Source organism: Rousettus aegyptiacus, unplaced genomic scaffold (genome assembly GCF_014176215.1).
Source record: "Rousettus aegyptiacus isolate mRouAeg1 unplaced genomic scaffold, mRouAeg1.p scaffold_m13_p_3, whole genome shotgun sequence".
Classification (NCBI taxonomy): Eukaryota; Metazoa; Chordata; class Mammalia; order Chiroptera; family Pteropodidae; genus Rousettus; species Rousettus aegyptiacus.
Genome location: NW_023416306.1, coordinates 81,740,487 through 81,767,768, shown reverse-complemented (window position 1 = coordinate 81,767,768; position 27,282 = coordinate 81,740,487). Strand labels below are relative to the sequence as shown.

Below are 27,282 nucleotides of genomic sequence, written 5' to 3'. Positions count from 1 at the left end.
CTCAGAACTGCACTGCAGTCTAAGATGCTTCCACCCAGCTCCCGTTCTTCCCTCTCTCCTTTACTCAGCGTTGGCCTAGTAACATAGTCTGATGGCTCTCCCAGGCTCTCCTGGTTCCCCTTCTCATTTGCCCTAACAGATCATTACTTATTACATATCTTATATATTGAATCCCATTTTGGTGTCAGCTTCTCTGAGGACTCAGACTAACACAATCCTAAACTTGTTAATGCTTTCTATACTCATCATAATTACCTAATTTAATAAAGTATAACTAAACCATAGAAATATGAGTGCAAAAGGAAAGTGGATTGTTATCTTCATGAAAACTAAATTTACTGCTTTGCAACATTTTGAAAAATAAATGGGGAGTGTTGTTTAATGGTGTCACATGAAATTCCCCAGGGCTGAGAAACTGGAGGAGACTGACAACTCCAGTATTACATTATGTGTTTTTTATGAGAACTTACATATGAGGCTCATCTTGGGCAGTGGAAAGACAACATGGATATCCTCCGTGCTGCATGGCAGGCTTTAAGTAGTTATATAGGACAGGGCAGAATGGATAGGGATACTGCAACATGATCTTCTCCTAGATAAGGGGAAAATGCCTTACATCTGTGGTCTCAAAACTTTTTGGCACCAGAGACCAGTGCTCTTATGAGAATCTAATGACTGATGAGTTGAAGTAGAATTGAGGTGGCGATGCTAGCGCTGGGGAGTGGCCACAAATACAGATGAAGTTTGCTTGCCCGCCTGCTACTCACCTCCTGCTGTGCAGCCCGGTTCCTAACAGGTCACAGACCAGTACTGGTCCACAGCCTGGGGGTTGGGACCTCTGCCTTACATACTTGCCTGGGAAAGGACAATGGCCTATTCTAAGAACCAATACATTTGGCATAGAGAAGGGGTCAGGTAGTCTCTGAGGGGATTCATGGGAAGCAATCTCTGTTCTGCCTGGGATCTAACTGGATCTAGCACATGGGTCCAGCAGCAGTCAGGCAGCAGTCACATCATGGAACAGTCTCTCTTCCACATATGGGTATAGAGTTTCGGTTTTACAAGATGAAAAAGTTCTGGAGATCTGTTGCAAAACAATGTGAATATACATAACACTACTGAACGGTACACTTAAAATAAGTAAAATAGATCTTTGGAGTGAGAGACATCCCCAGATCCCTCCCCTTGAAACAACAATAAACTGAACATCTAAAACTCAACAAAAAACACCTAAATTGCACACCAGCATGTCTGAGCATGGGATCTGCGCATAAGAGCTACCACAGGTCAGAACCCCAGGTATTGGGTGGTGGATGGGGAGAAATAAAGAAGCTGCCTCTCGCAGCCACTGGAGATACCTGTATAAAAAGGGGGAGGGGAGAAGGAGCAGCGACTTCCCTGAGAAAGCTGTAGCTCCCGGCAGCTGGTAGCAGGGCCCAGTCATCAGGGCAGAAAGCAGAGAAGTGGCCAGCAGAGACACAATGGTTGATTTATACCGACTGCAGTTGCAAAACCAAGGCTGAGCCACAGCGCCCAACTCCCAACCCAGAGGGCCCCTCCCCCATACCTTCTGAGACCAGTCACCGCGGAGCCCCAGTGGAATATGAGAAAATGCTACCAAAACTGTTGCTAACACTGACAGGGACTGAAACTGAGGGTAGCAAGCCTGGTGAAATATCTACAAGAGGAAAAAAAAGACATTTTTAAAGCTTTATATAAAGCAGGGATCCAAGAGGCTTAGACACCACTTACTGGAAAGCAAAAGAAAAGCACCTTCTTTGTAACAGGCTAAAGAGAGACCTTTATATAAAAAATCATCTTTCTGGAAAAAAAGCAAAATACATTTCCATTAATGTTCAGCTGGAGAAATAGTCCATTAAACACCATGAACAACCAAGGTGACAAAGTATCTCAGAAACAAAGAGAAAAATCTCCAGAAAATAAGCTTACAGACATAGATATATGCAACTTAAATGACAGAGAATTCAGGATGGTACTTCTGAAAAAGCTCAGTGAATTTTGAAACGAGTCATAGCAAAAATTTCAGGAACTGAAAAAACAACTAGATGAGCAGAGTAAGGAGATTGAAATCCTCAAAAGAACCAAATAGATCTTCTGGAGATTAAAAAAACACACTGCAAGAGTTGAGAAGTGAAATAGCAAGCTGGGGAAATAGAGTTGACAAAATAGAGGAAAGGATCAGTGATATCAAAGACAGAAATCTAGAAATAAATCAGAAAGAAGAAGAGAGAAACCAAAGAATGAAAAATAATGAAAGAGAAATTCAAGAACTAGCTGATACCATCAGGAGAGGAAACATAAGAATAAGGGACATTACCAAAGGTGAGGAAAAGGAGCAGGAACTAGAAAGCATTTTCAGACAAATAGTGGATGAGAATTTCCCAAATCTAAGGAAGGAACTGGAGCTTGGATTTCAAGAAGTCAACAGAACACCCAATTATCTCAACCCCGAAAGGCCCTCACCAAGACACATTGTATTAAAATGATCAAAAATCAATGGCAAAGACAGAATTCTCAGGTCAGCCAGGGAGAAGAAAATGGTAAGTTATAAAGGAAAACCTATTAGATTATCTTCGGACTTCTCAGCAAAAACCTTACAAGCCAGAAAGGAATGAAATCAAATATTTAAACTATTAAGTGAAAGGAACTACCAGCCTAGAGTAATGTACGCTCTCCTTTAGATATGAAAAAGAAATTAAAACTTTTCCAGACATACAAAAATTGAGGGAATTCTCCACTACGAGGCCTGCTCTACAGGAAATACTGAAAGAGGTCAGCTCACCTAAAACAAAATGACAAAAAAAAAAAAAAATGCATAATTAGGAGTAAGGTGACTATCAGACAAATAGAAACAAAGGAGTGCAACCCTTACTAAGAAAAGGGCATTATAAGCTTAAATAATAAGAAGAGAATTGTTATAACAAGATAGTGTAAACATAACTTTTATATGACTGGGAACACAAAGAATTCACATGACTCGCTTTATTGTGATATTTGCTTGTGGTCTGTCTGGTACCAAATCTGCAATATCTTCAAGGTATGCTTATAATCACTTTGCAATGGCTATAATCAAATCTAAACTTTCAGACTTGAGCGAGTGTAAAACTCAAGGAGATTTACTTAAATTATGCTAACTTTGCTAGAATTGGATAAATTCTGTATAAACCAAGTATGAACTTAATATATACTTGAATATACAGAGTTTAAGAACTTCTCAAAGTTATTAGTGCTCTTGAAGTTGTTTTTTTTTTTTCTTGGATATGACTTCAAATAAATTGATCTGAATAAATTCTCATTTCTTCCTAATTAAACTTCATACATATATTTAAAAGAGAATGTTTCCAAGGGCTGCTATTCCCAGCAAGCCCCACAACCTGGGACTGCAAAGGGCGGCACGGCAGCATGGCGGCTTCTGGAGCTGGTGACCCTCACCATGCTAAGAGGAGAAAAGCCCCACTGGACTTTGGAGAAACTGACTCCCAAGCAGCTGCAATTCAGGCAGCAGGTGCAGCTCGCCCAGTGGCAGAAGATGCTGCTGCAGCAGACTGACCAGAAACATCATAACGGGCCTGGGAATCGGGCCCCTGGTGTTAGCCGTTTGTGGTTACACTTACTCTGTGTCCTAGGGGCCTTTTCTAGATGAGATGGAGGATGAAGCCAAAGCTGCTCCAGCCCGAGCTGTGGCAAGGGCTTCAGGACCGTGATCTAGATTGGTATCACACATCACCAACCTGCTGGTGTTGTGGGATTCTCGAACAGAGAGATGGGATACTGAGGCTATAAGCAAGAAGCAGTGTTTATTGATGCCGCCATCGGCTCAGTGGATTCTTATCCAAAGGCTGAGCCCGATTGTAACATAATGGGCATTTTTATAGAGTCTTGTCATTCCTACACAGCTGCAGATATAAGGAAGAACATTGACGGGTTGGCAAGCTATGAGAAAACTGATGTTAACTAGAGAGTCCTTGAGGTGAGAGGTGGGCAGTCAGGAATGAGATCATTTGAGCAGGAAATGGCAAGGCAGGGTCAGGCTGTCACACTGGAGCCCCTTCGCATGATGGATGATGTCCCACAAACATGTACAAATTGAAGCCTGCTCACAGCATCGCTGACCACTTCACTAACCTTGGATGATGACTGAGCCCAAGAAGCCAGGAATTTATGCATTTGGCCATTGTCAAGGGAACACTGCCTGCATCACACTTTTATAGTTTATTTTATTGTTCGAAAGGTAGCCGACCTTGGGTTTTCCCAAGCTTTTTGACTTTGTGGTTTAGTCCCTTCACTTCCTAGGGGTTGGGAGGAAGGAAGATCAGCGGTGGACTGTTATGACAGTAGGTGGGGCAGCTCTATGCAGTGTTGGAGCTTATAAGAAAGATGGAGTTGGGTTGAGAATAATCAATTGAGTCCTCTCTCAAAAAATAAAGAAAGAGTTGTTTTTTAAATTTAGTTTGTCTGATGTTTTCTCATAATTAGACTGCTGTTATGCATTTTTTAATTTAAATTTATTGGGGTGACACTGGTTTATAACATGATATTTGAAGTGTACACATAATATAAAAGATAGTACATCATCTGTATATTGCATTATGTGTTCCCCACCCAAAATCAAATCTCCTGTCATCATATATTTGACACCCTTTATCCTTTTCTGCCTTCTCTATTCCTCCTTTCCCTCTGGTAACCACTAAACTGTTGTCTGTGTCTATGAGTTTTTATTTGTCTTGTTCATTTGTTACTTTCAGTTTTATATTCCACATATGAGTGAAATCATGTGGTTTCGACTTATTCTGTCTGATTTATTTTGGTTAGCCTGATAATCTCAAAACTCATCTATATTGTTGCAAATGGCAGTACTTTATCTTTTCTTATGGCTGAGTAACATTTTATTGTATCTCTATCGAAGAACATTTTGGTTGTTTCCATGTCTTGCAATAAACACAGGAGTGCATATATCTTTATGGTTAAATGTTTTCAAATTTTTGGTGTAGACACCCAGAAGATGGATTACTGGGTAATATGGTAGTATTCTTAATTTTCTAAGGAAACTCCATACTGTTTTCTACAGTGGCTGTACCAGTTTATATTTCTACCAGCAGTCTATGAGGGTTACTTTCCTCCTACAATCTCTCCAACACTTGTTATTACTTGTTGATATAGCCATTCTAACAGGTGTGAGGTGGTATCTCATTGTGGTTTTGATTTGAGGTTACGCATTTTTTGGCAAAAATGATACAGTAGTCAGTGAATCATATCATGAGGCACATGGTATCAACATGTCTTATTTCTGATAATACGGCCATTTTTGGAGGCAGGATCATAATAGGAGGAACAAACACGGGAAAAAGATCTGGGGTTCCAGTTAGGGATGAGACTTGAATGAAGAGAAATCACACCAAAGTCAGTGCTCTGAGAGTACTGGGCACTCTGGTAGCTGGGGACTTAAGAGGCAGGAAAGAGAAGGTATCAGGTAGTAGAGGGGGAAGAAAGACAGTGGAGGTAAAAACAAGACTGGCTTTGCAATATATCTAAGTGGTCAGGCAGGCAAAGACTGGAACATGTTCTGTGGACTTGGAATCCAGGGGCTCAGCTGGTGCCCCAGGTCAGTGTTTACCAGGCCCTGGCCCAGGCCCAGGTCCAATCCCAGGCCCAGGCCCAAGCCCAGGCCCAGGCCCAAGCCCAGGCCCAGGCTGGGACTTGTGAAGAGCATTTTTTCTTCTAGGCAGTTAGAGGGAGCAGGTTTCGCTGAGCACTTCCATTTTAACTTGACAAATGAGCAGTGGGTGTTGCATGTTCAGAGCTGCTGTCTAGGCTGCAAGGGGTGGTGGCGATGAAGCTGTGTGTAGGCCAGCAGGCTACCCAGCACCCACACTTATAGCTGCCAGCAGAACAACTTGCTTGGTGGAGAATTAACTTTACAAGTGTTAGTTACCGTGGGCGTGGGTGCCTCCAAGTGGTCTTTTGAAGGCACTACTGGTAGAAGTGGAAGCGGTGAAGGGTGGCAGTTGACTAGGGCTTCATATACCAGCAATAGATTGTAGAGATCAGGAATTGTCCTTGTTCCTTAGACTCAAGTGGCCCTGGGGATCCCTACTTTTTAAGCTAACAGTACTTTTAAGCTTGTACTTTCTTGTTAGTACTTTTAAATAATTCTACCTAGAAGTAGAATTGTTAGGTCAAATGGTAACTCTGTGTTTAACTTCTGAGGAACTGCCAGACTGTTTTCCAAAGTGGCTGCACCATTTTACATTCCTACCAGCAGTATTATGAGTGTTTCAATTTCTCCATATTCCTGTCAATACATATTATTGTCTTTTTGATTATAACCATTCTAGTGGATGTGAAGTGGTATCTCATTATGGGTTTGATTTGCATTTCTCTGATGACTAATGATGTTGAGCATGTGTTCATGAACTTATCAGCCATCTGTGTATCTTTGGAGAAATTCCTATTCAGATCCTTTGTCCCCCTTTAAAGTGGATTATTTGTATTTTTATTATTGTGTTATAAGAATTCATATATTTTAGATGCAAGTCTCTGATGAGATATATGATTTGCAAATATTTTCTACCATTCTATGGGTGTCTGGTTGGAGAGAGAAGACAAACACAGGGAGTGGAGTGGTTGGGGAGGAGGTGTGCAGAATAGAGGCACAGTATGGGGAGGTCTACAGTAAACTTTCTGAGCTTTAGCGTTGCCCACCTGGGTATTGAGTGAACTAGACGAGCTGCTCTGACATTGCCATGGCTTTGCAGGCACAAATGTATGTCACTGTATACTCATTGCTGTGCATCAGGTATGTATATTAAGTGTCAGAAACTTGGCATCTCATGAGACCTGGAGCATGGAATATGGTGGGGGTAGCAGGAGGCTCTTTCTTAAGAAAGGAGACTCCATATTGCAAATTTCCACAGGACTAATGGGTCACCTTGGAGGCAGCATGATGTGGCTTGAGAGCCAGACAAGACTTGGATTTAGATCTTAGTTGTAGTAGATGCTGCTACATAGTACCCTTCCCATACTCCCTTAGCTATTTCTGATGGTTTCTAAGTGTTAGCCCCTGGGATTTTTCTGCCTGAGGGCTTTCTCTACCTGAGGACTTTCTCTGCTCAGAAGGCACACGAGGAAGTCTGGAAGTGCTAGGAACAGCCCTCACCCCTTAGTTTCTTCATTCTTTTGGTGGCACAACTGTGCTATATTCGAGGTCCCCAGTAAGATGGAGACCCCATTGCCCACAATGGTAACCTGCTCATTATTGTACCTTGAATTGGTTTCCTTTCATTTCTTTATTTCAACTTCCTCCAATCCTCTACTAGTGCTTCCTGTGATAATCTCTCAAATACACCATTTGTACTCATATCCTTATTTCAGTGTCTGCTTCTGGGGAAACCCAACTTAAAGATACTGGTTCTTTCATTTCTAAGATACATCCATTCTTCTTCTTTTTCTTTGGGCAGATCACTATACCTCTCTGAACCTCACTTTCCTCATTTACAAAATGGATAAAAGCACTTATTCATAGGATAGTTGTGAGATTTGGTATCTCTCCTAGACACATTAAGGGTTCAGTAAATGCTAGTTCTCTTTTCTTTTCAGTTGTTTACTGGCCTGTAACATAGACATTCTCTCAGAAACCCTTGGTTGGACATGCTTCATTCAGCCTTAGTTGGGCAGGAAAAGACAAGCAGCCTGGAGCTGGTCCTGTGGGTGATTGGATTACTGCTCCCAGTTACTTGCTCCCTCCCTGCAATAGGATTAAACATCCTCTGTCATGTTTTGCATCCTCAAGAGGGAGCATGTCTCCCTGTCACCCATGCATTAGTCATAAGACATGCTTTGGTGAATGGCATTTGAGCTGACGTGACATTCACATTTGAGAAGAAGCTTTAAATGTGTTATTGTGTGATTTGGCTCAGGCTCTTTCACTCCCACCCTCCACCATGAGAAAAACATGTTCCCAGAGCCTGGCACACAGTATGAACTAGCACTATTAAACACTTATTGTGTACCAGGCACTGCCCCATGTGTTACACATTTCTACACATGTTAATTCACTTCATCCTCACAGGAATTCTTAAGACACAGGTCCTATTATCATCATCCTTATTTTACATATGTGGAAAACTAAGGTTCAATAAGGATAAGTACCTTCCTTAAACTTATACAGTCTGTCTTTTAGGTTCATATTTTTAATCACTGTACTATGCCGTTTCTTACAGGTGATCAGCAAATGCTTGTTGAATAAAAGTTTGTTTAAGTGATTATCACTACTGAAGCATTGTTCTCTTCTATTTACCCAAATTCTGAAGGCATAATACACTGGGATAAAGATGAACTTCTGACTTTGGGCCTGGGCACCTTTCCTGCCTCAGTTGTTAGCCACATAGGAGTCCCTTCTGATTCTTCTGACTGGAAAAAAAGTCACCTGTGATCATCAGATGGGAACACAAACATTTCTCCTGTAGGATCCACATGAACCACAAGATAGCTCCCATAAATTCTATGTGGATCCCAGACATCTCCCCTGTAGACTTCAATGTGGACCTCAGACTCCTCTCCTGTGAACTCCTATCTTTCTTGAGGCCCATATGGACTCCCTGTATCTCTCCTGTAGGAGCCATGCTTGATAACTTCCTCAGGTTCCAATTCATTATCTCATTGGGTCCTCTGCATAGCTCTGTAAATAGGCTAAAGCTTGCTTTATAGAGGGGATAGAAAGAAGTGACCATGCAAGTGAAACAGGGACAGGATCAATTTAGAACCCTGTTGTCCTGCCCGTAGCCAATGACTCTTCACTCCTGATTGGCCTCATGGCTAGACTATGTTCCTGCCTTCCACAGACCCTGAGGTTCCCTCCCTTTTCTTTCCTCTCCCTCATTAGTTCTTTTCTGTTTTTCTTCCCTCCCGCCTCCTTTCTATCCCAGCTGTGGGAGTGAGGCCCCATTCCCAGCAGGCTGGAGCCATACAATGGGCCCTTATCCTGGGCGAAGAATCCCTGCAGTGTCTCCCACCCACTGAGGCCCCCTTACAGGCCCAGGATAGTGTGGGCAGAAGGCACTGTAGAGGGCAGGAGCCATTGGCTGGCAGGACAGAGGGTGCCCCTGGCTGGAAAGAGCCCACAGGAGGTTTACATCATAAACACCACTCACAATAAAAGCCTGTCTTTGACTCTCAGCCCCATCTCCCCCAAGTGGGTATCTCTCAAGCATCATTAGTTCTGGGTTTTCAAACATTTGCCCTGGTCTCTATTTTTTTTTAGGTGTTCATCTCTGCATATCAGTCTCTTTCATTCTTTCTTCTGTCTTCTTCTTTCTAAGCCTCTCTCTTTCTATTCCTTTGTGTAGCTTGCCTGTCTCTATTTCTTACCTCTTTTTCACTTCATCATGTTTTCTGTCCTCTCCCTCTTCTCTTCCTCTTTCGATGTCTTTTTGTCTTTACAAATCTCGATCTTTCCATGTTTCTGTATCTCTGTATCTCCATGTTTCTATGCCTTTAGGTTCGTGGCTCTCCTCTCTTGTCTTTCTATATCTAGCTTTTCATGGATCTGTGTGTTCATTTCTCTTTATCTCGTTTTTCTCTCTTCATGTCTCACCTCTGATTTTCCATCCTCCATCCCCTCTCTGTCACTATGGATCTGAAGGACCTTCGTCAGTTGACATGCTCTCTTGCTCACAAAGATTTTACTCCTTTCTGGTAAATCCCAGAGGCCACTGGGACCGGAAAAGCAGGTTATTCTCCCCAGTTTACAGATTTGGAAGTTGAGGCTCTGCCTGCTGGTATTAGTTTCCCATCTCTGGGTCTCTTCTTCCACCTCCTCTCTGTGCCCTTATCCTCACAGTGCTGCCGGCCACCTGAATGGGCCAGGGCCAGAACTTAGCACCTTGGACAGCTCCAGTAAGGTGCGGGGTTGGACTGGCTTTCCTTCTCGCGAGTTCAGGACAAGCGGCACTAGAGATGGCGCAGGAGTCTCGCGAGAGGCTGTTGCTGGCAAGGGTGGCGCGGGCGCGCGAGGAGCCGACCCTAGGTGCGCGCGCGCGCTCCTCGCCACCAGTCCTCAAGCGGTTCGCTGCTTGCGGCTTGCGGCCGGCTCCGCGCCGCATCGCCGGGTGCAGCGTAGCGCAGCACCGCGGCCTTTCGGCAGCTGAGCGACAGCAGCAGGTAAATCCCAGGCCTGAAATCTCGGAGAAGGGCTTTGCAGGGAAGATGGGCGCAGTGCGAGAGGGAGTCACCTTCTTTCCAGCTTTGCACCCGCTACGCTTCACCTTTGGAAGCAGCGGGCACGCCGAGCTGCTGGGGAGGTGGAGAGTCGAGGTGCCCTTTCCTGTTTGGAGTGGGGGAAGAATGCCCCAGGTGCCCCCGGGCCTTTCAACTCCCACCATCCCCATTCTTAGCTCCCTCAGAAGGAACCCGTGTCTTGGGTGACGTCAGATCCCTGGATTCTGGAGCCTGGGCCTTGGGCCCTCCATCCTCCTCCAACCCCACCTGACGTTCCCTGGAAACCGGCTTCCTTTTTCTGGGGATGGCTCACGCGGCCGGGTATGGGGGCGACTGGAAGCGAGGTAACTGGCCTCTTTTGGGTTTTTCCTCCCAAGAGGTGCCTGCAGGTGGACCCAGGTTGTTACCTCCTCCACTGTACCCTCTCTTCCTTCTCCTGCGGGCAGTGGACCTTTGCTCAGCCGGTCTGAGCCGCCTCAGGATTTCGGCAGGTGGATGCACTGGCTTGAGCCTGAGGTCCACCAGGGCTTTGGGGTGGTGTGTTAGGGGTGCTGGATGTACCTCATTTAAACACCAGCAGGAGTCGGTCACGAGAATGGAGGTGAAGTGTTTGGAAACCCGTTCCTGCCTCATGGAGCTCCTGGTCTGGGGGTTGGGGAAACCGAGTAGAAACTGAGAATTCACCATCTCGGGCAGTTCCAACCGGTAGTGCTTCAACTCTGGAATGGAGAGTTTAGGGAGGGCCAAGCGGACTTTCCGCCTACGTAAGGAGCCCAAGGATAAAGGTAGGAAGAGTCAGTGAATTAGTCTTTTTGGAGGAGGTAAAATTTGGATGGGTAGAGAAGCAAGAGAGGGCATTATGGGGGAATGGTATAGGCAAAGACATAGAGGCGGGAATTAAGCACAGCTGTTAGGAAGCCCATGGGATGGGGGAGTCTAGAGAATTTTTCAGCTTATGCCCTACCAGTTCTCCAAGGGGAAGGGCTCTGAAAGAGAGAGATGGCTCTTACAGGGGCATGACTGGCAGAGAGATTTTGTTTTGGGCTGCACAAATTTTGCTAGTTGAAATTTGATCTGGGTTTGGTGAGCCTGAAGGCAAAGTTCTCTGAGCTGATCTCTAGAGGACTGTCTGGTGAATAGGCCACAGAAAGGGAGTTTTCCTAGAAGAGTTTTGGATAGGGCCTTGGGTTTGGTTGCTATTTCTGTAACCCTTCCCCTGGCTGGCTGGCCACCTCTTAACAAGTTCATTTCCCTCTCTGCGCATCTCTTTGCCAGCACCTTTCTCTAGGGATTAAATAATAGGATTAAGTATTGACCTCCCATGAGGAAGCTATTGTTCTAGTTTACAGCATTCCTCCCAGTTCTTTTTCCTTTTTCTTTCCTTCTGCCTTCCTCTCCCTGTTCCTCCTCCTCCCCACAGCATTTCCTCTATGGGCTGGAGTCTCTGAAAGTTTCCTGGAGGAAGTGTTGGACGCAGGTTTGACAGAAGCTGTGGGCTTAGCCTGCTTGGGGGAGAGCATCAGTTGCTCTTCTCCTACCCCTCGGGAGGGTATTCAAGTCTTAAGCAAGAACATAGATTGACAGTGCTTTGTGTCCTGCCCTATTTGGGTCCTTCCCGGAAGCCCCATCCATGAGAAAGTGAGGAAGAGATTGAATGAGAATGAGTGACAACTAGGTGCCCAATAACTGCTTCAGAATTTAAGTAGTGGGATGTATAACAGGAATGTCTGGAAAGGCTTCCCAGGAGAGATGGGATGTGAGAAAATGGAAGGACTTAGAGGAGTTGACAGGGCTTTGATTTAGGGGCACTGGATGCAGAGGAGGTGGCTAGGTGTAATCTCATGCATAAGGATGAGTTTTGTGGGAGACAGGTCAGCCTGTGGTAGGGAAGCAAAGTTTAGCAGGCAGGAGGTTTGTAGCTGATTGATACAAGACCTGGAATGACAGCAGTAGGGGCTACCAAAGAGTCATCGTAGGATAGTGATAGCAATGCCAGGAGAGTGCTGCTTTCTGAGCATGATTCATAGTTCTGGGACTTCAGGGTTGGGGATGGAATATGGAGACCAGAGGTAGAGCAAGTGGAGGAAACTTCCATCTTAGGCTCTGAGCAGGTAGGAAGAAAATAAGTAAGGATGAGGGGCTCACACTGGGGAGGAGGGAGGGCTGTGAGCAGGGAGGGCTAGTGAGCAGGGAGCCCTAGAACCAGCCCCAGATCTCTAGCCTGATCTGAGGCCAGGCTTGCGTCCCTTCTCTCTGCCATGGGCCTCACTCTCTATACTGTAGGAGCTTCTGTCCTCCCAGCTTTGCAGTAAGAAATGGAATAAATTATAATCTGGGTTTTAAAAAACAAAATTCAGGTAGTAGTTGCTAAGTTACTGATAAATAAGGAGGTGCTTCCTTTTGTCTACATCTTTGAGGGGATATGTAGCACCCCCAACCCCCACCACCAACTTTATGAATGACTCTCAATTGAGGAGAAAGCTGTTACTTCTCCCATTTTGCAGTCAAGAAATTTGGTTTGCAGACATCAGTCATTGCATCCCCCCCCGCTCACACACACAAGTATAAAGGCTAGCTCTGAAATCAGGGCAGGGCACCCTGGAGCCTTCCATTCCTGTGACCTTAGACTCTTGCAGCCCTCCCAATCCTAAATTCTCTCTGGGCTAACCTTCATATACAAGTGAAGCAGTCTTGTCCTATGCTCTGGCCTTGAGATCTGGCTTCTCCTACAATGAATCCTATCCATACTTTGCTGCACTGACTTCTCTATAACCCTAGGCACACCTTTGGGAGACAGCCTGGGACCAGGGACAAGGGGCAGACTGGCCAATGCCCTCAACTATTCTGCCACTTTGCCTGTGTGTTCCATCCCAGCAGCAGATGCTCCAATTCTGGATTCTATTCTCAGAATGTAGAAAGCTTCTGGGGCAGGGGGGTGGGGGGTCATCACATTCTAGGGCAGTCTGGTTCTGCTTCCGTACAGTGTCTCCAGCCTCAGCTGTCCCTCCATCACTTTCTCGAAACCCTTCCCCTCTTTCCTTCAGATTTTCATTCCATTCCATAGGAGGAGTATTACAAACTGGACTACTCTCTCAAAACCTCTTACTCACAGAAAGGGTGGTTAGGGGTTTGGGGGAGCAGTGGAACCACACTTGTGTTTCCCTACTTCTTGATTCCAGTAGACGGAGGGCTCCTAGTCTAATGTGCCCACTCTGTGCTATGGACGCCAGCCCTCTGTCTCCCCAGGTACCAATGTCCATCAGCCATTTCCCCTTCTAACTATACCAGGTTATAAATATGTTTACGTCTCCTATCTGGAAAAATATTTCTAACCTTATGTCCTCCACTAGTTGCTGCCGTTTAAAACCGATGGCTTTGTCTTATTACAAAAGTAATATATGACCACTGTAGAAATTTTCAAATATTTTTATCTCACCATCAAGAGATGACTGGTGTTCATCCTTTGGTGTATAGTGTTTGAGTTTCAGCGTTGTCACTGATATTGTGTGTGTATTAAAACAAAAAACAAGTTTTTTGAAAGACTGGTTTGCTAGACTTGTTCCTTCTTCATTTCCCTCATGTTTTCCTCATTTCCTGGCAGCCTGGCCTTTACCCTACCACCCCCTGAAGCTGTGATCTCCTAATTGCCAAATCGGCCATGTCGTGCCTAACTGCTCCATGACTGTGGACATTGTTGACCAGGTTGACCAGTCATTAAAAAGACTGAGGTAACCTGTATTCATTGACATGAAAAATTTTCATGAAATGTTGAGTGGAAAAAAAATAGCATGTGTAAAATGATCTCATTTTTGTCATATATACATTAAAAGCAAAACCCCAACACTTAAAAGTCAAATTGTTAAAGGGTTGGGCTCTGAGAAGGTGGATTTTGGAAGGTCTTTTATTTTATTTTCTACTTATGCACTTTGATTTTTTTTAACTTGCACATACTTTTATATATAGCTGAAAAGCAGCATATTTTCATTTGATTAAAAAAACTTTGAGGCTATACTTTTTAAAAGAAGAAGAATAGAAACTTTCAGTGGCTGGCGGGACTCTGAGGATAAAGCTACAATCCTGCCCATAACCTTCAAGGCCAGGATGACCTGGCCTCTCCCACCTTTCAACCTTAGTCTTGCCTTTTCATCCCTCCTTTCACTTTGAGCTTCATTTTTGCTCTACTTCTTTCTATTCCTTGAATATACCATGGTGTTGCTCTCCTGACCTTCACACCTGCTTTCTTGATTTGCTTTTTCCCTAGCCAACTCTCAGTTATCCTTCAAGATTCACCTCGGTGAAGCCCTCCCTTTTTCCTCCAGGCAGACCAGAGAGGCGCGCCTCTGTGTTCCCACAGCTGTTTGTACTTGCTCTCCCACAGCACTTCTCAGGCTGTGTTGTAATTGCTCATTGACTTAGCTGGGTCTTCTACTCTTACCTCTTTTCTCTCTACTCCGATCTGTCTCTAATATGACAGAGAAAATTGAAGTAGGTCCACAGGACTCTCACATCCTTTCCAAGGCCTTAAGCTTGCCTGCATCTTCTTGCATCATGTTCTCTTTCCTTACCTGTTAATATTGAGGTTTGTTTCACCTCTTGCTCTGGACCCTGTGCTCCTCTTTTCAGGGGTTTGCTCCATTGGTTAACCTCTGTCTATTGTAATTGCAGCTTTTCCATGGATCTTCACATCTCTAGCTTATTTCCATGTTAAATAGGCAACCCTCAGCCATAGCCTTTTATGGACCCCATATTCTTCCTAGGTAGTAGCCTATCTCTCTATTCTCTCCCTAGGTATAGGTGGCCTTCATCAAAGAGCTATCTACACCAGCTCTCAGCTTACCTGTTCAACTATAGATATAATTTGGCTGTTATTCCCACCCCCATACCACCAAAACAATTCTTGCTGGGGTCACAGATTACTTGATGTTACTGAGTATAATGAACATTTTCAGCCCAGCCCTTTTCATGCTGGGCTTTTCAGTAGCATGTGTCATATTTGTCCACTGTCTACTCCTGGCTTTGGAGATTCCATACTCTTCTGGTTTTCCTCTTGTCTCATTGTCTACTCCTTTTTATTTTTTGCCAGCTCATCCTCTGCCTGACTATTTATTTTTTGAACAGTTAATACATTCATATAATTCATAATTTGGAAAGATATCCCAAACTTCATCAATTCTAAGATGAACATTTTTATATTTTTGAAAATATTTTAATGCCTGTCTTGAGTTTTTTGGCATCTTACAATTACAAGTTGGCACTATGTTTTTCTTTCTTTTGTTAAATAAAATAATGATCTATGGTATCTTGGATTAAATAGTATAAAGATGAGTAGTAACAATTCTTCCACCTGCTCCACGTCTATTCAGTTTCTCTGTCCCCCAGGGAGCCACAACTATTATTTTTTCCTTGATATCCTAGTAGAGATTCTTTGTGTGTATATTACCAAGTACACATATATATTTTTCTCCCAATTTTTTAGTTTGAAAAATTTCAAAGCTGCAGAAAAGTTTTAAGAACACCGCAATGAACACCTTAAGGTACTTCACCTAGATTCTCCAGTTGTTAATATTTTGCGACATTCGCTTTATATATCATCGATCTAATTTTTTGCAGAACTATTTGAAAGTTGCAGACAGTACACTGTACCTTTAAACACTTGAGTATGTATCTCCTAGAACAAGATATTCTCCTATGTAGCCACAAGACCTAAGAAATTTAACATTGAACAATGATATCTACTGTGCAGTTTATATTCAAATTTCTTTACTTGTCCTAAAATGTCTTTTATAGCGGTGATTTAAAAATCCAGGATTCACTTAAGAATCACTTACTGCATTTGTTGCATGACTCTTAAGTCTCCTTTAATTTAGATTAGTCCCCCTAGCAATTTTTGTCTTTCATGACATTTGTCTTGGAGAATTTCCCACAATCTCATTTTGTCAGATTGTTTTTCATTATTATTTTAAAATTAAACATTTTGGTAACAATGCTGTGTATATGGTCTTGTGTCCTATGTGTATCATGTTCAGAGGTTTATAATGTCCTTTAGTCCCATTATCAGAAATGTTAAGTTTGGTCATTTGGTCTGCCAGGTCCTCTCACTATCAAAGTACTTTTTCTCTATTGTGATTAATAAGTAATCTGGGAGTTGGTACTCAGACTGTGACTCTCCTCTTCCCTAACCACCTTTCACCCAATGAGTTAGCAGCCATTGATGTTCCTTGGTTGTATCAGTTCTTACACAGGGGTTGCAAGTAGTGATTTAAAAGAATGCTGTCATTCTTTCTATTCTGAGAACTTTCCCTTTCCTTTTCTTTTGTGTATCATCATGGCCTTGTGTGTTCTTTTTATCCAGTGTGTATAATCCATGACTAGCATTTATAGTTTTCTTCAACTTTTTATTTTGAAAACTTTCACTCTAAGGAATAGTACAAGGGACACTCATCTAGTTTCACCCAGATTCACCAATTGTTAACATTTGCCACATTTGCTTTGATTCTGTCTATATCTGTCCCTCTATCATTTCTTATTTTATGAAATATTTGAAGCAAGTTTCAGACATCATGACACTTTACCTCTAAGCACCTGAGTACATATTTCCTAAGAACGAAGACATTCTCATACATTACCTCAATACCATTATTGCACCCTAGAAATGTAACATTGATACAATAATATTACCTAGTTTAGAGTCTATGTGCAGGTGTTTGTTATTTCACTGATGTCCTTCGGTGTGTTTCTCCTTTGAACCGACATTCGAATGAGATTTATGCATTGGTTTTTGTTGCCATACATCTTTAGTTTCCATTAGTTCAGAGAATCCCGTATCTCTTTAATTTTTTTTTTTTTTTAGGATGTTGGCATTTTTTAAAAAGCCCAGGTGAGTTTAGGTTTTTCTAATTGTTTCTCATGATTAGATTCAGGTTAAACATTTTGGGGCAGGAATACTTCATAGGTGATGATGTGCCTCCTCTCAATGCATCACATAGGGAGGCTGTAGCGTCCATTTGTCCCATTACTGGTGAGGTTAAGTTTGATCATCTGGTTAAGGTGGTGTCTGCTATCTTTCTTTATAGTAAAAGTTCTTGTTTCCTTTTATAATTAAGTCATCTTTGGGCAGGTACTTTGAGATTCTATGTCTCTCTTCCTCCTAAACAGTCTTTTGCCCAGTGAAAGGTTTAGCATCTATTGATAATCCTTACCTAAATCAACTATTTCTTTAGCGATTGCAAAATTGAAAAAGTTTTCTGATTCTGTAACTCCTTCTACATTTACAGCTAGCATTCTTCTGCAAAGAAGGGCTGTCTTTCTTCCTTCTTTGCTCTTGTTTTAAAAATAAGAGTGTCATGTTGGACTCGTGAATTATTTTTTAAATAAAATTCAGTATGTTATATTATTATTATTATTGCTTGTGATACTCTTAATTGTCCAAAATTTGGCTGTTGACATGTCCTCATTAGTTGAATATCTGCTTGCTTCTGGCTCCACAAGATGTTCTAGACTAACCTTGTATTTCCTTGGCTTTGGACCAGCCATATATATACACATAGATATGTATTTTTTTTAAAAGTCATGAGTTCATACTGATAGCTCCAATTCAAATCCAGTAATCCAGTATTGCATGGCTCTTTTCCCCTTCCTACATTCCGTATCCTATTTTCACATTCTAGCAGTGAGAACCCAAGTTCTCAACAACATTAATACATTGACTCATATGCTTTCTCCTACAGTACACATTACAAAGTTTCAAAATCACCACATTGGTACCAAGTGTAACAGTAAACTTGCTAATATATAAGATATTTTCCCACTTATTTTTGTCCTTGAGATATATTCCTGTAAGAGAACACAGAGTACTATGACAAGTTACTTGGACAGTTCTTTTTCCAACATGGTAGTGTTATCAATTTGCTCTACAGTTAGTTTCTTTTGTTTTTGTTTATTTCAATTTCAGGGTTTACTTTTCTTTCTGGTATAAGTTTTTGAATATGTAAGACATTGTATATACAAAAGTATGGAAAAATCTTTGCCCAGAGCAGTCTCACTACTCATCGTAGCCCTTCCATCATGTAAGCGACCATTTCATTAGTTTCTGATCTTTTGCAAAAATAAGCAAATTTATATGCATGTTCTTATTTCCCTTTCTTCCTTCATAAAAGGTAGCATACTATTTATACTTGTCTGTATTTTGTTTTTTACTTGACAGTATCTCTTGGAAATCATTCCATACCAGTTCATAGAGATCATTTGCAATCTTTTTTACATCTATGCAGTACTCCATTGAATGATGCACCATTGCAAAATTGTGTCATTTTGAATAATGCATATTTTTTGTTTCCTATTTGTGGGTAAATAAATAGAAATAGGATTATTGGGTCAAAAGGAAAATATATTTTTATTCTCTTTTCTTTTTTAAAAATACTAAAGGTAGCATATTACATAGACTGTTCTACATCTTGTGTTTTTTTCAATGACTAGAAATTGTGGAGATCTTCCCCATATCAATGTATTTTTTAAGTAGTTGCAGAACAGTCTGTTGTATGACTGTATCATTTATTTAATCAGTCTTCTATTGATAGACAGGTAGATTGGTTCTAATCTTTTAGTATTACAAACAATGCAACAATTAATGCAACTGTATAAGGGTATTATATCATGTAGGTCTCTATCATGCCTGCCATTTTTCCTTTTGTGGTAGATGTTTTATATTTTTATATCTGTATTTCATTTCATATCACAAAGGGAACACAAAAGATAATAATTGGTCAAACTTTTAACTGGATCCAGAAGAATTTGACTGGAACTCTAAGATGGTTTGTTTTTCTTTTTTAAAAGCAAACTTTAGTTGAAGTATAACAAATAGGAAAGTGCACAAATTGTAATTGTAAGCTTGATGAATTTTCACAAAACCAACAACTCTGTGTAACCAGCATCCAGATTCAAAAACAGACCATTACCAGCACCCCAACTTGTGTTCCCTCAAGAGCAATACTGTCCTGACTTCTGACACCATAGATTTGTTTTGCTTGTTTTAAAACTTTATAGTTATCTCTACCCAACTTTTAATTGTTGCATTGACTTAGAGCTTAGACCATTTTCTAATTTTGATTGTGTGTGTGTATGTATGTGTATGTGTATATATATATATACACACACACACATTTATATCTATATATCTCCACCAGAGTTATTGTACTAGCAAGATGATTGCTCATTTATTTACTTGGCCTTAACTCACTTAATGTTTGTTTCACTGCAGGCCCCCTGCTGAACTCCCAACCGAAATATCTTTATTGCCTACAAGGTAGCCTGGTCTGGGGGGTCTCAGGGCACCAGGTACTTGGTATGCCAGTAACGCAGCTTCTTGTCCTCCCAGAGACCCTGTGCCTCTTCTCATGGGTGCTTCCTATGATGAGGCTCTCCATTAACAGACCCCCTTTCCAAGTGTTTAAGCTGGCAGGGATTCTTCCTGATGGCCTCCCTCCCCCATTTCCAAATCCACCTCAGGGTCCCTTCAAACTTTCTCCTAAGGGCCTCAAGCATCAGTCCTGCCCATCTTCCTTTTCCAGTCTCACTTCTACTGCTTCCTCATTTATACTCTGCTTTGGCCACAGTGGCTTTCTTTCCCTTAAAAGTATGAGTTTCCTTCCTGCATCAGGGTCTCTGTGAGCTTTCCTCTCTTCCCAGAAGGCTACCCTGCCCCCAGCAACTCCTCTCTGTTCTCCAGGTCTGCCCTTACTGCTTACATTTAGTTTCCATGACTCTCCAGACCAAGTTAGAGCACCTTTATATATGCTATGTATATTTTCATAGCAGCAATCCTTTCCTTTTATACTAATTGCAGAGGTTATTGACTGTTTCATGCAGAAGGCAGGGACCACATCTGTCTTACTCATGCTGTTTCCCCAGTGCCTGGCAGATTATAAATCTCTAATTAGTGAACAAATGACCAAAGGCAAAGGCTGGAGAGATGGGAGCCCAGCCTATGTCTGAGGCCAAGTGTTTGCCTTTTTAAGGGTCAAGGAATAGAATTTCTTCTTTGTGGTCTCTGATCCTCTCAGGGCTTCTCTATCACTTGCCCTTCCCTGCATGGGGTCCCCCCCCAGGTTCCTTTCATACCCTTGGATGGGGTTTTGCTGTGGACAGAGCACCTGGAAGGAGGTAGCTATGGAGTGATGGCTCTGTGAGGTGGGAGTTGCCTCCATGGTTTGTCCCAGGGAGCTTCCAGCTTAGCCAGGGCTGAGAGAGGGATCTGGCTGAGCTGGGTCATGAGCCTCATCTGTCTCTGGCTTTTCTTTCATTCCAGTTCAGGACAAAGGTGTGGGCAGGCTGCTGGGCTAGCTGGTGCCATCATGGCAGGTAAGGAGACGGTGAGTCATGTGGGTAGGACACGCAAGTGAGCATAGAGTAGGTGGCCCTCTTCCTAGTCCTCTTATTTGCTGTATTGTTTGGAGGTCAGGTACTTTCTGTCCTCTTGTCCTCAGATTTTCCCTGGTCCCCCAATGAGGCCAATCTGTCCAAGACACTATCTAGCCCTCTTGTCAGACCTCCGAACCTGGGGACCAAGGATTGAGCATCCTGATGCACTGGTCTTACAGGTAATCTGACTGATGAGCAGCATGGGTGGCTCAGTCTTTATCCCCTCTGTCACCATTGCTCTATAATACTCTGAGACCTCTTCCTTCTGATTTGAGTTGTCTGGTTTCCAAAGGCTCGAGTACAGAGTGCCAGAGCTGGAGAGACTTTTAGGGACTTATCTCACTGGATAAACTGAGGTCTGGAGAGGGGCGATGACTTGCCCAAGAACAGAATATTGGAGTAGAGACTAGAACCCCCATTTTCAGACTCACCCATCTAGCTTCCTCACCTGGAACTGGTTCCCTGCTAAGGAGCATGCTGCACCCCTGATGGATGGCATTTATTGTTTTTCTTCTGAGAGACACTGACACTGCCTTAGAGCCTTTGGTTACTTTGGGAACCTTATGCAGACCCAAGCACGCAGGGATAGCTAGGTGGGGATAGCAAAGTGGCCTGTGGCCACAGAGGCTGATGGGGTAGCTCAGGCTAGGGAAAGAGTGATATTAGATTGTCGGGGAGGGGAACATTCAAAGTAATGCCATGTGATGTGTCTCACCCACAGAGAAAGTGAATAACTTTCCACCACTGCCCAAATTCATCCCGCTGAAGCCATGTTTCTACCAAGACTTTGAGGCAGACATCCCTCCCCAACATCTCAGCATGACCAAGCGCCTCTACTACCTCTGGATGTGTGAGTGCTATGGGATGGGGTGGGTTAGAGTTGGGGTATGGAAGATGGAGGAAGGCTGGTGGGCGGGGGCGTTAGAGTGAGGTGCCTGTAGGCCAGTTGTCCTTCAGCCCTACTTGCAGCATCTCCATAGGCCAGTAAGTCTTTCCCCACCTGACTCCCAGCAGGCTCCTCTCATGGGCCGACTCCCCAGCTGGGCCTTAGTTTCCCTTAACCTGGCATCTAGGCCTCTCCTCCCTCCCACACCTATCTCCCATTTATAAGGCATCTGGATAGGGGTCTCTGTCTACAGTGTAACTCCTCTTTTTTTGCTCTCCCTTTCCCTTCTCACTGGAGTAGTTTTCTAGGGAATCTCTGGTGGCTGCCAGGACCTCAGGATTCTGGATTTGGAGAGGGATCCTTCCCTCAAAGCCTCATTTTTCTTGCTTTCCCTGGAAAATGACTCCAAAAAAAAAAGAACATTCAACTGGGAGTTGGGAGATGTGGGATCAAGCCAGTCTGGTCACTCTACTTCCCAAGCAGTAGGTTCCTCATTAGTAGAAAGAGGGTGTTGGCTCAGTGGTTATTGTGGTTCCGTGTAGTTCTGTGTTGTGTGGTTGTTCCTTCCAAGAATCTAGAGTTCTAATGTTCTGAGGTCAAGAGTTTAAAGGCCTTAGTTTCTAATGGTCTGTGGCAGGTTCGTGGGAAAGGTATCATCTTAGGGGAATGAGACTTGGCTGTGTCCAGGCTGGTCAAAGGTACCTCTTAGGCATGTGTAAGGAGGGTAGGCTGGTGGTCCTGTGCTGGGTACCAGCCCCAGAAAACCACAAACACCTGCAGGGTGACCACAGCCGGGGTCTGCCACATGTGATGTTGCCTTGAGTCAGGCTTTCACCTAGCTGTTTACCTGGGGAGATGATTTGATTGTGCCAGGAAGGTGGTAAGGAATGCTGTCTTTGCAGCAGGTATTTCATGGAATGTTTGAAAGAGTATGGGGACAGACAGACTCAGTTTCAAGTCCTGACTTGGCCTTTGGACAGCCATGGGGCCATCTTTTCCCCTGTAACAGAGAAGGAGGGGATGGAGCAGGTGTGGGTATGTCTGTAGATGTTGGGAAGAGAATGAGAGGTTGTCTCTGATGGCTTGCATTTTTCTCTCATCAAATATGATGTAGAAGTGGAGATGAGAGCTTTGAGGAGACTAGGATTAGAATGAGAGCACATTTGTGGACAGAGGATGAGGACACTGTTCCAAGAAACATGACCCCTAATATTCCTGGGCCATGCATAGGGTCCATTTGAGATTGGCTGCTATGAATTTATAGTCCTACCAGGCTTCTCCTAGATGTGGGGGGCTCCTTTTTGCCTAGCAACATTCAGCTCAGGTCCAGATGGGAGCTCTGTTCATCCAAGGTGAATGTGACCAGAATACAGGGCAGGGGAGTGAATAAGAAAATGAATGTAAAGAAGTATAGAATCTAAGCTGGGTAAAGAATAAGTGGAAATAGAAAAAAGTTGATGGCTAGAAAGAGAGTAGCCAAGTCGATGGATGTCTCTTCCAAAGAGGCGGTAGGATATTGCAGTAGAGGCACTAGATCAACTGAGCTGGAGAGAGATAGGACTGGGAAGAGAGATGTAAACCAATATATAAACAAGTTAATGTCTGGTTATGTAAAGAGCAAATAAAATCACTAAGAACACCGAGGTTCCAGGGAATTTGGGAGTAGTAAACAGAAATGGAGGAAATGAAGCCGAAATGCACAGGAAGAAATGAGGGACCTGAAATGGGTGTACCTGCACAAGTGACAGTGTTGTCAGGCCGGACTTGGGGAGCACTGTATCTTATCCTGGGCTCTGGGAACTCTGCCCCTGAGACTATCTCATTCTGGAGCTGGATTTAAGAGCTATAAATATCTTCCTAAGTCCTCTCTAGGCACCTGCCAGATGCTTTGCTGCCAAAGAAATGTATATAACCCTTGAGACGCTTAAGGATTCTGTTCAGAAGCCAAGATCATAGATACCTGGCTGTTTGAGGTTTAGATTGAGCCCACTTTTCTTTGTTTATTCGGTATGTCTTTGTGGAGCCAGACAGGGACTCTGCCTAATGATAAGAAGCATTCTAATGCCAGAAGACTTGGGTGTGTGTTAGTGCCAGCATCAATTGGGGAGTCTGCTGGCTGTGACTCAGTGATTTTGTAATTCCAAGGTTCAGCTAGATTATGTAGATGCAGAGGAGGGAGAGCCTGGGTCCTGCTTTTGGGGAGCTTCTAATTTTGTTGATGGGCTGCGATTTGTAATTGGGGAGCCGTGAGAGCAGCAAAAGCCTGCAGGAGTCCAGAGAGATGGGAGATGAATAAGGCTGCAGTAGTGAAAGAAGGCTTCTAAGAGGAGATGGAATGATAGTTGTCTAAGAAACAGATTAAATAAAGACTGAAATCCCAGCCACCACCACCTGCCCCATTTAAGTGCAATGGCTTGAAGAGATGTCTCCACAAGGCCTTTTACTTTCCCCTTTCTGTGCCCCTACCTTCCAAGAAAAGATGTAAGGTGAGTTTCCTGTGCCTTGGCCTTTGTAATTGCTGTAGGCCTGGAGGGCCAGGGGCTGAAGCCATTCTTATGAGGAGAATATTTCTACTATCCTGAAGTTTTGGGGCCCTCCAACTGGGTTTGTTAGGATAAGGCGCTGACTATCTGCTCTGGAGGCTCTTTGTTCTCCACATTTCTCTGATCTCCAAGAGCGGGTGTGAGGAGGGGGTTGGTCTGAGCTCCCAGCTTTCTTTCTTACAGTCTGTACTCCTTATGTGTATGTGTATGTGTGTGTGTGTGTGTGTGTGTGTGTATTCACTGATGTGGGTTGTGGATGTGAATGTGTATAAATGTGGTTTGCATGTGTGTTTGTGTGTGTTTACATCTCTGTGCTTGCACTGTTTGCATGTGTTTGATTGTGGGTCTGTGTTGAGTTATGGGTGTGTGTGTCCATGTCTGGGTGCTCATATATCTCTGCATGGGCCTGGTGCTTGTGTGCGTGTCTGGTGTCTGTCTCTGTGTGTGCATGTGCTCCTGGGTCTACAGTGAACAGCATCACGCTGGCCGTGAACCTGGTGGGCTGTCTCGCGTGGCTGATCGGAGGTGGGGGAGCCACCAACTTTGGCCTCGCCTTTCTCTGGCTCATCCTCTTCACACCCTGCTCCTACGTCTGCTGGTTTCGGCCAATTTACAAGGCCTTCAAGTAAGTGGTTGGTGCTGACCCTGGCTCCTAACCCTGCCTCTCTGCTCATCTCCCCTGTCTCTTCTCTACACATTTTCTCATCTTTTTAATTTTTATTTAAAATTTTTTTTTTTTTTTTTTTTGCCATCTCCCAAACTGATTTTCTCTTGTTCACCAGGAATGATTTGGGCTTCCTGGGAGCTCTAGGTTAGGAGTCAGAGCCTTCTTTTTAATTCCTTTCTTCCTTACTCTACTCTTGGGTAGGGGTAACATGTTGACCAGGCCAATTTTTGTTTTGCCTTTCCCAAGCAGCTGCATGTTAAATTTTGTCAGTGGGGCCACCTATCTTGGTGAGCTGCCCCTCCTTGTGCTCATGAGGCTAGCTGATTTGGTGCCAAGTGGACCATCTGTTCATGTACCAATGGAACCAGCCATCCGTATACCACTGACACTATTTATGTGTTAATGAGGTCCTCCAACTCTCTGCCAAAGGGACCACCCATCCATGTGTCAGTAGGGCCAGCTCTCTTGGTGCCCATGGGTGTCTACTTTGTATCAAATGAGATTTTCAGTGTTTGTGCCAATTGGACTGTTCATCCATGTAACAACAAGGCTATCTGTCTTGGTGCCAGTGGAGTATCCATGGTGCCTCAAATGTTTTTGCCAATTGGACCATCCATGTATGTTCCAATTAGGCTACTTTCTTGGTGCCAATAAGGTGTCCATTCTAGTACCAATGGGATTTTCTAGCTCTGAGCCTATGAGACCATCCATCCATGTACCAGTGGAGCTAGCTGTCTTGGTCCCTCTCTTTTAGAATAGGGTTGTTTATTCCTTCCACAATGGGCCCATCTATTTCTGTGCCAGTGGGGCCAACCATTCATGTACCCGTGGGTGATCCATTTATGAAGAGATTTCTCCCTCCTATATAATGTTGCACATGAAGTTCTAACACATAGATTCCCATGAAGATCCATTGGTAAATGCCATCCCATTTTGGCCTCTCAGTTAAAGCCTTTGAATGTCTTCTGTTCATTGTGTACTTACTTAAACTTGGAAGGGCTTGGGGACGTCGAAGGCAGGGAATCCCTGGCCCTCCGTCCAGTAAACAGGAGCCATCTTCTTTGTTGCAGGACTGACAGCTCCTTCAGCTTCATGGCATTCTTTTTCACCTTCATGGCCCAGCTGGTCATCAGCATCATCCAGGCTGTGGGCATCCCAGGCTGGGGCGTCTGGTAAGAGACTGAGGTATCTGGGACTAACCCAGGGCTGGCATGGGTGGCACTTTGGGTGTGTCTTTGCTTACCTCTGTGTGCTAAGCTGCTTAGCCTGTAGGGACACCATGAATTTTTGGAAGTGTGAAAGGATTCAGGCTAGTGTAGTAGACACAGCCCTAGAATCAGAGAGGAAGGAGAACCTCACATGGTTTTTGAGGGCTAAGGGGTATCAAGCATCATGGGAAAATTCAAGGGAAGGAAGCCTTATATCTGAGGACCTCATTTGCTGAGCCATGGGTTGGGTTCCTCCTGAGCCACTGACATAGGCCTTTTAAGTATCAGTAAGGTGGTCCCTTTGCATCCAAAGATACGGTCCCTCCCTGTAGCAATGACATGGTTCCTTGCTCTAGTGTCTAGCGGGGTGGTTCCCAGGTGGCCCCATGCCATACAGCCCCACAGCTGGCCTTTTCCTGCAGCGGCTGGATTGCTACCATCTCCTTCTTTGGAACAAACGTTGGCTCAGCGGTGGTGATGCTCATTCCTACTGTCATGTTCACGGTCGTGGCTGTCTTTTCCTTCATTGCCCTCAGCATGGTATGTAGTCACCTCAAGGGTGAGAGAGTGGTTTTCGAAAGGGGCTGTGATCTCTAACTACCCCTTTCAAATGACAGGAGGACCCAGAGGTTTTCCCAGGGGCTCATTCTGGAATGGCTTGGTCGACTTTGTGCATTAGGATGCACAGAGCATGGGTGGGAGGGCGGACTGGTTTTACAGTGAGTTATCTCTGGTTCTCATGTCTTTCCTGGATGGCTCACCTTTTTGATTAACCCTTCCTTGTGCTCCTCCTCCTACAGGTTCATAAATTCTACCGGGGCAGTGGGGGGAGTTTCAGCAAAGCTCAGGAGGAGTGGACCACAGGAGCATGGAAGAACCCGCATGTGCAGCAGGCAGCCCAGAATGCAGCCATGGGGGCCGCCCAGGGCGCCATGAATCAGCCGCAGACTCAGTATTCCGCCACCCCCAACTACACATACTCCAATGAGATGTGAGCCAGCTGAGCCTGCTGTGAGGCAGGGTTGAGGGCTTGTGGGACCAGGGCTCAAGCCACATCATTGTGTTGTGGTGACCAAGTAGGGTTACCCGTTCCCTTTTCTCCTGTCCCACTTTGTACAAAGAATCATATATATATATATACATATATGTATATGTGTGTGTATATATATGTGCCATGGGGAGGGCATATGTATATGTATATGTATATGTACATATATATGTATATGTATATGTATATGTATATGTACATATATATGTATATGTATATGTATATGTATGTATATGTCTGTCCCCTTGTCCCCTTTGGGTTCTGCTCTGAGCATTCTG

The 27,282-nt window shown here is 43.8% G+C and overlaps 1 protein-coding gene and 1 pseudogene across 6 annotated transcripts; both read left to right on the top strand.

Annotated features, from left to right (window-relative positions):
• Positions 1-3,423: 3,423 nt before the first annotated feature.
• Positions 3,424-3,725, top strand: LOC107510494 (annotated as a pseudogene).
• Positions 3,726-10,030: 6,305 nt separating this feature from the next.
• Positions 10,031-27,147, top strand: SCAMP5 (secretory carrier membrane protein 5). Of its 6 annotated transcripts, none has more exons than XM_016144127.2 (7): positions 10,031-10,179; positions 20,540-20,592; positions 21,374-21,502; positions 24,550-24,706; positions 25,819-25,920; positions 26,379-26,496; positions 26,757-27,146. In XM_016144127.2, the coding sequence occupies exons 2-7, from the start codon at positions 20,586-20,588 to the stop codon at positions 26,949-26,951; spliced, it is 708 nt and encodes a 235-aa protein (XP_015999613.1). In that variant the 5' UTR covers positions 10,031-10,179; positions 20,540-20,585; the 3' UTR covers positions 26,952-27,146. The 6 variants fall into 6 exon arrangements, with proteins under 6 accessions (XP_015999613.1, XP_036094966.1, XP_036094967.1 ...); XM_036239073.1 differs by having other exon boundaries at positions 10,032-10,179; positions 20,540-20,603; XM_016144126.2 differs by lacking the exon at positions 10,031-10,179 and adding an exon at positions 17,087-17,113 and having other exon boundaries at positions 26,757-27,147.
• The last annotated feature ends 135 nt before the right edge of the window (positions 27,148-27,282 follow it).